We start from the raw sequence: 12,161 nt of genomic DNA on the forward strand, positions 1-12,161 counted from the left end.
AAAATCCCAGACATCATACCATGTCGCTCATTTCCGATAGAAATTTCCTGAAGACCACAAGAGAGAATAGGCTGGGAAAGTGATTTCTTAAGATTGTGTTATTCACAAAAATAGGGGCTGTTTTTTACTGAGACAGGGAAAAATGTACCATGCCTAAAATAGGTACATGATACTGTGGGTATGGAGTTTTGGTCACCTTTCTCCAGAGCACTCTCCCAAAGGCTTTGGGGAGGGAGTCTCTGGAGACTTATAAATCTTTACTAGGAAAATAAAAACAAAATCTTTGACATCGCAGATATTTGTAAGCCCACAAAGAGGCAAATAGCTTTCTGAGAGCATTGATTATGAATTTAAAGGCTATCAATGTGTAAAGTTTGAGGGAATCTTTCAGCACACGCACCCCTCGCCTATCCATCCCTGTCCTAACCTGAGGCGCTGCGTATTGTAACCTGAAGTCAGTCTGGATCCAGGATGTAAGAGAGAAAAGCACAATGCACGGTTGTTTTAATGTTTGCAACTTCTCAGATTTATGGAGTATCAACTTATTTAGAAGTTTGGTTATTTTCCATTAGCAAATATCATCCAACTAAATCTGAGCAGAGCACCCTCTGAATAAGTCAAATAGACAAGGGCTCTAAATGAGGAAATTAATTATAGCCAGTGTCCCAGGGAAAAGAACCCCTCTGTGGCACAGAGAAGTGTAATTAATGGGAGGGAAGTGCCAACAAATCACTCCTTAAAATATTAACGCTATCAAAGAACAGCTGGAGAAGGAGGAAACTTGACCCTTGGGGGACTGATGGAGGGGCCGTGGCTGCTGTACAGTTTCACACAGTTGTGATGTAATGAAATTCCTCAAATCATAACTTTTTAAAAAAAGATATTAAGTCGTGTGGCTCTGGAAAAGTTATTAAGCGTTAGTGTGTCTTCGAGTTTGATTATTTTATTATGATCCCTGTAGCTCATATTTGCTGTGGTTTTAAATCTTTTTCTCTTTATTTTCCTGAAGGCAAAACCAAACCTCCCCGCTGCCCCTAAAAAACTGTTTTTGTTTTTGTTTTTTTAAAAAGCAGCCTGAAAGCCCGGTGACAGCATTTTTTTCCTATATACATAAAAATCCATTAACCATGAAATTTCTACTCTACCCCACGTGCTTCAATTAAATTCTTAGTTAAGGAAATTTGTTTGCCTAAATGTAATTTGGCTTTACTTAACAGTTTGATAACTTATTATTGCCCCCCAAACATTTATTGTGGAGCAATGCAGTTATAATTTTACACAATCCTACTCAGTAGTGGCGTGTTGGGTATTTATTTTTATATTTAAATAATAATCTCAATATTTAAGACCTGAAGCTAGAAGTGGTTCTTTACCCGGGATGGAATTTAATTTAGATACTTAAAAATAAACCGTTTTATTCAGCACTGAAGTTTTTCTAGAAGCCTCTGGGACCGTGGGCAAGCTGCGGGTGTAATAAATACTTCTGACCGCGTATACTTGTGTTGGCGGTGCTCTGACAAGTTCTTCCATTTGTTTCAGGAGACTTGCTAATATCTAAAACGGTGACAGGGTGTTCAAAGCGTTTGACAAACCGTGTGGCTGAGACGAATGTCCTCACACGTACCGAACCAATAAACCCCGGAGAGGAAACACAGGTTGCAATAAAAATAAAGTCTTGAGGTTAGCACGGGTTTCACGTAACTCTGGCTTCACACGGCTCTCCCTCAGCTGGAGGAGCCATGCCCTGCAAACAGCCCACAGGGGACACATCATTTAAATAAATGTGTTTCTTTGCCCGAACAGAAGTTCAGATAGGCTCGATTATCATTAATTCTGCTCTTTTATTTCCTTTGCGGGCGCGGAACACCGAAATCCTGGCCTTTGAAGTGCGGCTGGCGGAGCTGACCCGGGTCCTCCCCGGCGCCGGCTCAGCGGTGCGGGAAGGAGGCGCCTGAGCGTGAACTCGTGGAAGCTGGAAAGGAGGGGTGAAGGGGTGGGAGTGAGGTACAAATGTTGGTGACCCTAAAAATCAGGTTATAGGAATCGAACGAATCCTCAGAATCGGCGGCCCAGGGACAAACTGGGTCTGTGCACAAGCAGACAGGACAGTTAGGGGACTTCAGACGCCGCGCTCGTTTTTTAAGAGAAACCCGTGGAGCTCAAGCGCGGCGCGAGTCCCCTCGTGAGCTGGCAGGCGTGGACGGAGGCCTGACCTTAGTCTTCCTCATCCTTCTGCAGGTTTTTCCCCTGGCTATGTGACAGCTAGGTGGCAGGCTCGGGCTGGTCCCCTCGGGGTCACCGCCAAGGCCCGGGATAGCGCCGTGGGTGGGGGCGGAGGGGAGACGCGCGTGAACCTGCGGGCGTCGGGGACCGCACCGCGGTGCGCCTGCTGTGATTAGCTCGCTCGGCGACCCCGGAGGGCGGACTTTCCTCACCCTCGAGTCTCCTCCTCCCTCTGCCTTTTTAAGGGACGCCCTCCAGGCAGAGCTGTCAGCCACCCCAGGCCCTCTGCACTTGGCCGCGACTGGGCTGTCTCCCGCCTGCGTGACAGTCAGGGGCCGGAGCGGAATTAGCCGTTGGTCCCCGAGAACTGCACGTGGAGAGCCAAGCTCAGTTCCCGGCTCTGCCGGGTACCGGGCGACAGCCCACGATCGGGACACTGCCCGGCCCTGGAGTTGGTCGTTCAGGGCTCGACGGCCCGCAAGAATAGCGGGGTGGGAGGCAGCCCGGCCCCGGGTGCTCCTAGCGCGATGAGCCTGGCTAAAGGCGGCCGCTGCTTCAGTCGCAGCCTACGCGGTGGCCTCCCGCGATCCCTGGTCCCCTCACCCTCGCGCACCATGCTGACCTCCGGCCAGCGGAGCCCGCAGAGCAGCCCACGCCTCCTGCCCAGCCGCTGCTAACCCACGAGAACGCGTTCTTGACCGGGAGGTCAACTGGCCGCGTGGTGCTTCGGGGAGGCGGAACCGTGGTCCCCTGGAGCTCCGGCTCCGCCCTCCGATTCTCCAGCTGCCACCGGGTGCGGGGCGGCGATGGGGGCGCTGCTGGCGTTCTGTCTGTTCGTGGGCTTGCTGCGTTGGGGCCCGGCGGGCGCGCAGCAGCCTGGGGAATACTGCCACGGCTGGGTGGACGCGCAGGGCAACTATCACGAGGGGTTCCAGTGCCCCGAGGACTTCGACACGCAGGACGCCACCATCTGCTGCGGCTCGTGTGCGCTGCGCTACTGCTGCGCGGCAGCCGACGCCCGGTTGGAGCAGGGGGGCTGCACCAACGACCGCGGAGAGCTGGAGCATCCTGGCATCACCGCGCGTAAGTGCGGCATCCCTGGGCGGACATGGCTCGCCCACCCGACACAGGCACGCCTTACTCCACGCAAAGTGGACCCCCTCTGGGTCTGGGGATCGAAGAAAAAGAGGGTGATCGTATTTCAGGTCAGGGGTCCTATCGCTTTGCAGTTTGGATCCCGACTGCACGTGATCCCCATGGTTCGGCCCCAGGGAAAGTTTGCAAGGGTTCCCAGGAACTGCTGGGCTGGCGGGAACCTGGTGCTTCTAGGGAAGACAGCTGGAGCCTAGGTTGGGTTTCCTGGGCGCTCTGGTCAAAGCGGGGAGCTCCGGAAGTTCGGGTGCCAGGGAACGCGACTCTGATCAAGAGCCCAAGTACAGTCCCACAGGCTGATTTTTCACCCCCTTATTTTCTTTTGTCGAGTAGTAGCATTTCGTCACTCTTCCAACTTCCTTACAATTCCCTGCATCCAATTACCCTCTCTAGCCCACCCCCTATTGTCACGCTTTTCAGAAACACCCAAGTCTTTGGAGGTGAGGATTTAAAATTCCGGGTCACAGGGCTTTCTCAGGCCCCCTATTCTCACGTCGGAAAACACGGGTCAAATTTCCGCTCACTTGTCCACTTGCTCACTTAAGAGGTGAATAAATCAGGACCCCAGCTGAGGAAATTTACACCTTGAAAAAAAAGTTTTCCACTTGAGTTGGAACATCAGGGAAACCTTTTACAGCTCAAGGCGAAGGTTTTACTGCCAGGAAACCCGAGAAGTGTGTGGAGCTGAGAGCCTGTGTCTCCCCAGGACTGGGAGGCGGCAGTGTGAGGCCTGCACACTCGGATCCCCAGAAAGACAGGGAGAGAGAAGCAGGTCCTGTCGTCCAAATGATAACTGAGAGGAGAGGGGTCAGCATCAAACAGTGTTTTCCTCTGGGGTTTAATTTTGGTGGTGAGGGGAGAGTGTTAAGAAGCCCAGTCCTGAGGACCTGGGAAGTGGTTTCTAGACTACATAGCAGAAAGCAGGAACTCAGGGCTCTCTTAGCATGTTAGAAAAACCAAACTTCTTTGCTTCTCTAGGCAATGCTAAGCCTGCCTCCTGAGTCGGGAGGAGGGTTGTTCTCCAAAAAAGAGACTAGAGGATTGGAGCATTCTCCCCACTTATTGAGTCTGAGATCAGGCCAAACCAGATGGATAGTGGCTCTGCCTCCTGCCAGCACTTTAACCTCTGGTGACTTAACTACGCTGGGCCATTTTTCCAATTTAAAACGGGCATATTGCCATCGAAGAGTCAGTTTATTGATGACAGTAGCATACAGCTGTTTGACTCCAGTGCACAGGGAGTGCAGGCCAACTTCACCTGGCCTTCTATACCACTGGTACTCACACGGAGATGGAGACAGGGGGTGGGGGTGGGGGAGCATAAGGGATGCCGAAGAGCTCACAGTTAGCAGCCCATGGGTAGCTGCTACCTGTCCCACCCTGGCTGAGTCTTTGGAAAAGATATGTAATTATATCTGGATAAGAGGGAGTTGCTATCTCACAAGGCCTCTGTGCTAAAAGTTCAACCTGATACAGAAAATCAGGCTCGAGAGCCTTAGTAAACCCAGGTGTCCTGTCTGCTGCCCGGAAGCTGGAGCCTGCCTCTCTGTGTGGTTCTTTCACAAAGGGAAGAGACCAAGGCAGCTGCCCTGATACCTCTGGAAAAGAAAGTCTTATTTCTATCTGCCTTTTAGAGATGGAAGCAAAGGAGAGTTTGTTTGCTCTGCCTTGGGGATGTGCTCAGAAAGAAGTCTGGGTCACCAGTACTGAGAACTACATGCTGTTCTTTCTGTGGGTGGCAATGTAGACACAGAGGTATGACGTCTGGAGTCAGGACTGATGGTTTGTGAGATGGTGGGAGACACAGTAAATTGGGGCTCACTGTGGATTGCTTTCTCCTGCTCTTTCTAGAGCTCTGTAACACCCTGGGCCTTCATTCAACAGGCCTGGTTCTCCTGGCTTAGACTGGAAGTATTTGGACAGGAGATGGATTGTCAGTCTAGGAGGTGGGTTAGACCTTTAAGTGTCCCACCATGATCAAACCCCTAAAACCTAGATTTAAATGCACATGCATGGTGATCCCCCAAACTTACTCTCTCCCTTCAGTGCACCAAGAGGATGATATAGACTTTTTGACCTCTAGATGTTCAATATGATGGCTAATTGCTAACAGAGGCTACAGCACCAGTTTGCTTTCTCCCTGCTAGGAGTAGCAAGAGCACTCCATCACCATGGTTTGTACTTTGGGGATTGCCAGTCACATGCAAGCTGACAGCCATGATGAGCCTCTGCCTCCTGTCTCTAAGAGGCCAGAGCAGAGGGTAGGGTTTGAGTGACTTGTACCCAGCATCTGTGTATGTCTGTTTTTGCCTTTTAGAGCCTGTCTACGTCCCCTTCCTGATCGTCGGCTCCATCTTCATTGCCTTCATCATTTTGGGCTCTTTAGTGGCTATCTATTGTTGCACCTGTTTGAGACCCAAGGAGCCCTCTCAGCAGCCCATCCGCTTCTCGCTCCGAAGCTATCAGACAGAGACCTTGCCCATGATCCTCACCTCCACCAGCCTCAGAGCAGCTTCCAGGCAGTCCAGCACCGCCACCAGCTCCAGCTCCACGGGAGGATCTGTGCAGAGGTTCTCCTTTGCCAGGGCTGAGCCAAGCTGCCTGGTGCCCTCATCACCCCCACCTTACACCACTGGTCACACCATACACCTAACCCAACCGTCCGGTTTCCTGGTATCACCCCAGTATTTTGCATACCCTCTCCAGCAGGAGCCCCCATTACCTGGGAAGAGCTGTCCGGATTTCAGTTCCAGTTGATGGGTCGATGGCTGTGAATAGGCCACACAGGGAAGGCCAGCCAGGTGGAGTGCTGCTGTCTCGGCCAAGCCACGCTCACTTCTGAGGAGATGTGTGGTAACCCACCATGCTCATGGAAGAAAGGGCCGGAAAGACTCAGCGCTTTCTGGTCTTGAGTTTCTTGGCTATAATGACAGGAGGTCTGACTTAGCAATCACAGCGAACGTGACAACCTAGTCACCTTTTGTTAAAATAGTCAGCAGCTTGATGTTCAGTTTGCAAGTTGAAAGAAAATATTTTACTGGACAATTCATCTACCCTTTGTAGAAAAATGCCCTGTGTTCCTTTTCCTGAGTTGAATTGTAGTACAAATATATACATAAATAAGGAAGGACATACACTTAACTGTAATTATAAAGGTTCACTTAAAAATTAACTATTAAGTAAACTCGAAGGGCCAGGCAACTACCTATTTATAATTTTTGGAGCAACCTAACTATAAGCAATATTAGTACGATGAGAACATTTACTTCTTAAATTAATAACAAACTTTGTTTTAAAATATGAGTTTTCTTTTTCCAAAATACAAGGTTTCACTAACCACATGGGAAGCTTAAAGTTTTAAATATATACTCAGACATGCGTTGTAACCCAGATTCTGGGTAAAAACACCTCCCCCACCAACCTGAGGGAATATTTATTGCAGACTTTTTGTTCAGCAATATTAGTGTTTAAATGGAAGCTGGACAATTGGGTCTTAAAACATTTATTTGTACAAAGAATTATATAGAAACGTGAAGATCTGTAATTTAATTTACTTACCACATTGACGCTACTAATTATTTAGAAGTCATACTATAATTTTGCTCAAAGTCAAAGGGAGGGGGGACATTAGTGTAAGCATTCAGTATTCCACATTTTATGTGCCACTGTGTTTGATGTCTGGTGACGACACATAAGGACCAGGCTAGAAAATAAATAAATACATTTATCCAGTTTCCTGAACTCTATTTGGGGTTTTCAAATCAGGATTCTTTATTTTATACTCTTAGTGACAATTCTTTTGCTAGCTAGTAAAAGGATATATTTTTATCCCACACTCCCATCTTTAAAAATTAAGGGAAACATTGGCTTCCTCAGGACTTAGGAAAGCAGCAGAGGTCAGTTTTTATAGAGTCCTTAGAAAACAGTCTCTCTGTGGTCCTCACATATCACTTGGCCTGTAGAGTTTGACCATCCAGACATTTTTTTTTCATAGGATGTTCTGGGTTTTTGTTATACATAGAAGATGTGACACTGCTAGTCCTGCCTTTCTGTGGGCTCAGGCCAACCCTCTTCAGGCAATACACTCACCTGTTACCAATCCCTTCCCTGTTCATCTACATGCCCCATTCCCTTCATGCTATTCACCACCATCGATGCACTTGGAGAGTCCAGCTTCTGGAAATTCATCCAGTCATCTATCACCTTCAGTATCCCTGTACCAAGTCAACAGAGGTAGAGGAGGGTTAATTGGCTTCCTTGTTTTCCAGTTGAGGGTCAGAGAAAACCAGTTCGAAGGCATTGCTCCTTTGCCAGGAAGTTAGAGTGGTGCCAACTTCCAGTCGCCTCTTTCTTCCACATGCAAATCTGGTCTTTCTTCCAAGTATTCAAGATTATATAAAAATCAACTTAAGAGATAATTGGATGTAAAGAACAAATGTCTGAGGCTGTGCTCAAACCCACACAACGGGATCACCATCCTGGTTGTAGTAGATCTGTACTGTTTCGTTGACAGTTTTAAGTTAACTTCCGCTGAGTTCTCTGTTCTAACACAAGTCAAGTGCAGGGCTCAGCAGTTGTGTGTTAACTTATCCAATCCTCCAGACAACTCAGAGGCATTGTAACTGCCATCTTACAAAACTGGAAACGGAGGAGGAGACTAAAGGGTTCAACTTTCTACAGCAAGTTAATACTGGAGTCGGCGTGTAGAGAATGCCTCAAACAACAGAGTGGCACCTGCTTTAAATTTTATTTAGCTTCTTTTTGAGATAGAGTGTCCCTACATAGCAAGGCTGCTCTAGAACTCACGATCCTGCTGCCTTAGCATCCCTGTACCCACATACTGGGGTTATGGCTGTGTGATGTCATACTCTGCTTTAATGTGCTGTTACTTGGTCCTACTCAGTGAAGTGAATGTTTCTTATTTTGTAATCTCCTTTAGTTGTTGAAAAAATGAATTACAGGCAATATACCTGTAATTAAAATAAACCCATTCAGTGCGCTAATGAGAGGGAGAGAGAGCAAGAACAAGAGCCAGAAGGAGCAGCAAGAGTGAGAGAGTGGAAGGGAGAGAGAGAGAGAGAGACAGACAGACAGACAGACACACACACACAGAAAGAGAGAGAGAGAGAGAGAGAGAGAGAGAGAGAGAGAGAATCAAATCTTCAGTAGACCCTGAAGGACTCACAGAGAGGTGACTGAGCCAATTTCACCCTCCCTTGCCCAGTTCCACAGTGTCTGCTAGAGTATGGAAATGCCCCCTCCCGTGCTAAGCACGATTCTAGTTTGTCAGTGGCTGTATTTTCTGTTTCCTGCTGCTTTGGAGAACAGAATGCAGTCTTTAGGTGCACCGATGTTGAGTGACTCACCGAGTGCCCACATCTGTATTTCCCTGCTGCTGTGGGATTCTCCAACCAATCACCTGGCCATATAGTATTTAAAACTAGGATGGTGTTGTCCATGTAATTTATTGTAACGTGGCATTCAGTGACATTGAATCAAATCATATACTCATGTACTTGGTGACACAAAAATGTATCTTTGTACAAGCCTTCTCTTTGGAAGCTAAGTGGCTGCTAATACTATTTATGATCTTAACATAATAAAGCCATTCCATGATAACTTTTAGACATGTCTCTTTCAACAAGCCTTTGAATCACATTCCTCACCTTTGGGTTTGGCCCTGTGTGGGGTTGAAAAGTCCAAGTGGAATTAAATGTAGTTCCTATCCCAGAAGTCTCTACTCTCCATCACTGGCTGGGAAAAGGCAACTAGAGCTTGAGATGGGATGTTGTAGGGGCTTCAGAAAAAGCAGCACCGTAGAGGCCAGGCACGTAGTCCAGCGGATAAAGTACTTGTACACATCCAAGGGCTTGAGTTTGGGTCCTTGGCGAAATGCTGAATGAGTATGTATCTCCAGCTTCCCTACGAAGGTGAAGACAGGGAACTGCTGGCAAGCTGGCTAGCTAGACTAGCTAAATCAGTGAGCTCTAGGTTCAACGGAGGAACCCTGCCTCAATGAATAAGGTAGAGGGAGACCAAGGAGGTGCCTGAGAATAAGTCTCCTCGGGCTCCCACATACGTAGTCCACATACAAATGTGGTACCCCTTCAAACACATGTACACACATGGACAAACATCACACATACACATGCAAAAAGGAAAAAAAATGGAGAAGTGGTGTCATTCCTTCTCTCAGATAGCTCACGGTCAGGTAGAAGAAGATGAGCCTATAACCTAGTCCCTAGGATGCTTCATAACTGTGGTCATGACAGTAATGCAGGACATGTGGAAAGAGGTATAGACTCATACTGAGAGCTGTGAAAAACATGTGGAGGGTTTGAGTGAGGAAGACTAACAGGGGTGGGGTGGGGGGAGGGATGCAGTAGAGAAGAGTAACGGAATTAAGAGATCTAGTAAAAGAGCCAGCAGCATCCAGGGACTAGGACTCTTGAATGACACACAACACATCACAAGTTAAGTTATTAAGGAAGCAAAGTGTTACTATATATTAAATACCTGGTTATTTAAAATTGCAATTAGACATTGTTGTGAAATTATTATTGCTATTTTCTTTCAATTGCTAGCAGTTTGTACTTAGAGGCAAAGACCAATTCTTTTTTTTTTTTTTTTTTGGTTTTTCGAGACAGGGTTTCTCTGTGTAGCCCTGGCTGTCCTGGAACTCACTTTGTAGACCAGGCTGGCCTCGAACTCAGAAATCCGCCTGCCTCTGCCTCCGGAGTGCTGGGATTAAAGGCGTGTGCCACCACGCCCGGCTGGCAAAGACCAATTCTTAAGAAGTATTTTGTATTTTCCCAACATATTAAATGCAAGTGGCAGCTTGGAAGTATTTTATAAGGGACTGTGAATTGCCCTCATCTTCAATTTTGGACAATTAAACATGGGGAGGGGGCGTCAGTCATGTCATTTGAAATCTCCGAGGACATGCTCACTATGTCCCACTATCACAAGACATAGTGGCAAGGTATCTGGCTGAGCATTTTATTGTTCTTACAAATAATCACAGTGTCAGCATCCTCAAATGATGATTATTGTGAAAACTAGAATCCTACATTTTGAAATGTGGTCATTCCTATGATTAGATTTACTAAGCGTCATGCATTTTCTCGAGACCTTTCTACATTATGTCGCTGAGTTTTCAGGCGGTCCTTCCTCTGACGTAGGATGGAGAGATCACAGTAGAAGGTCAACATGTCTCCCAGAACAGGCAAGATGGGGGAGATAAGATTTGTGTCCTAGGAGGTCAGCTTTGCAAGCCTATGTTCTTTATGACATTAGCCTAGAAGGCCCAAGTTTCTTAGGAAAACAACCCAAAACATTTCTCAGAAAATCCACTGGGGGAAAGTGACTAGGTGCATTGTGTCTTACATGCCCTATAGCATCAGGGTCCTAATAGGCATGAAGCTTGTGCCATATTGTGAGAACCGGAAAAGAAACATCAGAGGATGCACACTTCCCCCTTTACATGTGAGAGATGGAAGACACCCAGAGGGGAGTTTGGCTTTTGAGCTTTTAGGTCTGGTTAATTTTCTGGCTCTTGCTTAGAAGAGTCTTTTGGTCATTTGCTCACCTCCTGCTTGTTTCATTTGTAAGATGGGAGTGTTAATAGTTGCTTTGGACTGTCTGGGTAAGAAGATCCACTCTCTCAGATCAGCTGCACTCTAGGGGGGTGGGATCCAGGTAGAAATCAATGGTATGTATAGAGGGCAGGAGAGTTTAAAAATACTCTAGAGTAAAAAACGAAAGCCCAATTGTTGTGGGGCAATGTGGACCACCGACTGGTGATGGAGAACAGAAAACGAAGACTTGATGAATCACAGCCTCATGAGAAGTGGCCAAATTCCTATTGCTGTCCATTATTGCTCCAGCCTGAGGAGCCCTATGGTTGCCATTAGTCAGTTTTCCAGCATTGTCACAAAATAGGTGAGGTTGAACTTTAGAATTTAAGAGGGTTCATTGGGCTCCCAGTTTTGGTGGCTGTTTGCTTTGGGCTCATGGCAAGGCAGCATATCAGAGCAGGCACATGTAGGAAGCAAAGCCTCATCCTTCATGATCCTAGGGGACAAACAGGATTGAGGAAGGGCCAGAGTTACCCTCCTTGAGGGCCTGTCTCCAAAGATCTCCCACTAGGCCCCACCTCCCAGTAGTACCACCTGTGGACCACACCCACTGACTGGGCTCTGCATTCATTTTATCATACACTTTAGGAAACAAATCTTACAGAGTGATTTTGCTTTAAAATTTATTCTCCATTCCAAAGCCAACGGATGATGTTTTGAATTGTCCAAATGGATAGATTGTTTCCTCTTATTTTTTATTTTTTCTGCCTGCTTACTCTTTCTTTTTTTAGTGTGAGGAGTTGCATATCACATTATCAGATTGATCTAAATCCACAGGAAAGAAAAATTCCCTAAACTGAAATAATTAAAAGGCTCCCCAAAATATATACAGTTACAACTGGGAACCTGAGACATAACATTAAGCTGGTATCAACTTACTTTTTAAATTTCATATATGTTTAGGGAAAATACAAATTTATAGGCATGTTGGGTTATGTAAGGGAGCAAAGTGTTACACATTTACATATCTGGTTATTTAGAAATTGCAATTAGACATTCATTATTTGTGAAATTATTCTGCCAGACTTCTTGCATTTGCTAACTACCCAGTTTGTACTTAGAGGTAATAAAGACCAAATGTTAGAAAGCATTTCATATTTTCCAACATTTTTTTTTATGAGCTTACTTGTGAAATTATCCAGGTTTGTA

The 12,161-nt window shown here is 46.6% G+C and overlaps 1 protein-coding gene across 1 annotated transcript; it reads left to right on the top strand.

Annotated features, from left to right (window-relative positions):
* Positions 1-2,448: 2,448 nt before the first annotated feature.
* On the top strand, positions 2,449-8,474 carry Shisa3 (shisa family member 3). Its single transcript, XM_021163992.2, has 2 exons — positions 2,449-3,306; positions 5,693-8,474. The coding sequence occupies exons 1-2, from the start codon at positions 3,030-3,032 to the stop codon at positions 6,130-6,132; spliced, it is 717 nt and encodes a 238-aa protein (XP_021019651.1). The 5' UTR covers positions 2,449-3,029; the 3' UTR covers positions 6,133-8,474.
* The last annotated feature ends 3,687 nt before the right edge of the window (positions 8,475-12,161 follow it).

The sequence above is a fragment of the Mus caroli genome, chromosome 5, assembly GCF_900094665.2.
Source record: "Mus caroli chromosome 5, CAROLI_EIJ_v1.1, whole genome shotgun sequence".
Lineage (NCBI taxonomy): Eukaryota > Metazoa > Chordata > Mammalia > Rodentia > Muridae > Mus > Mus caroli.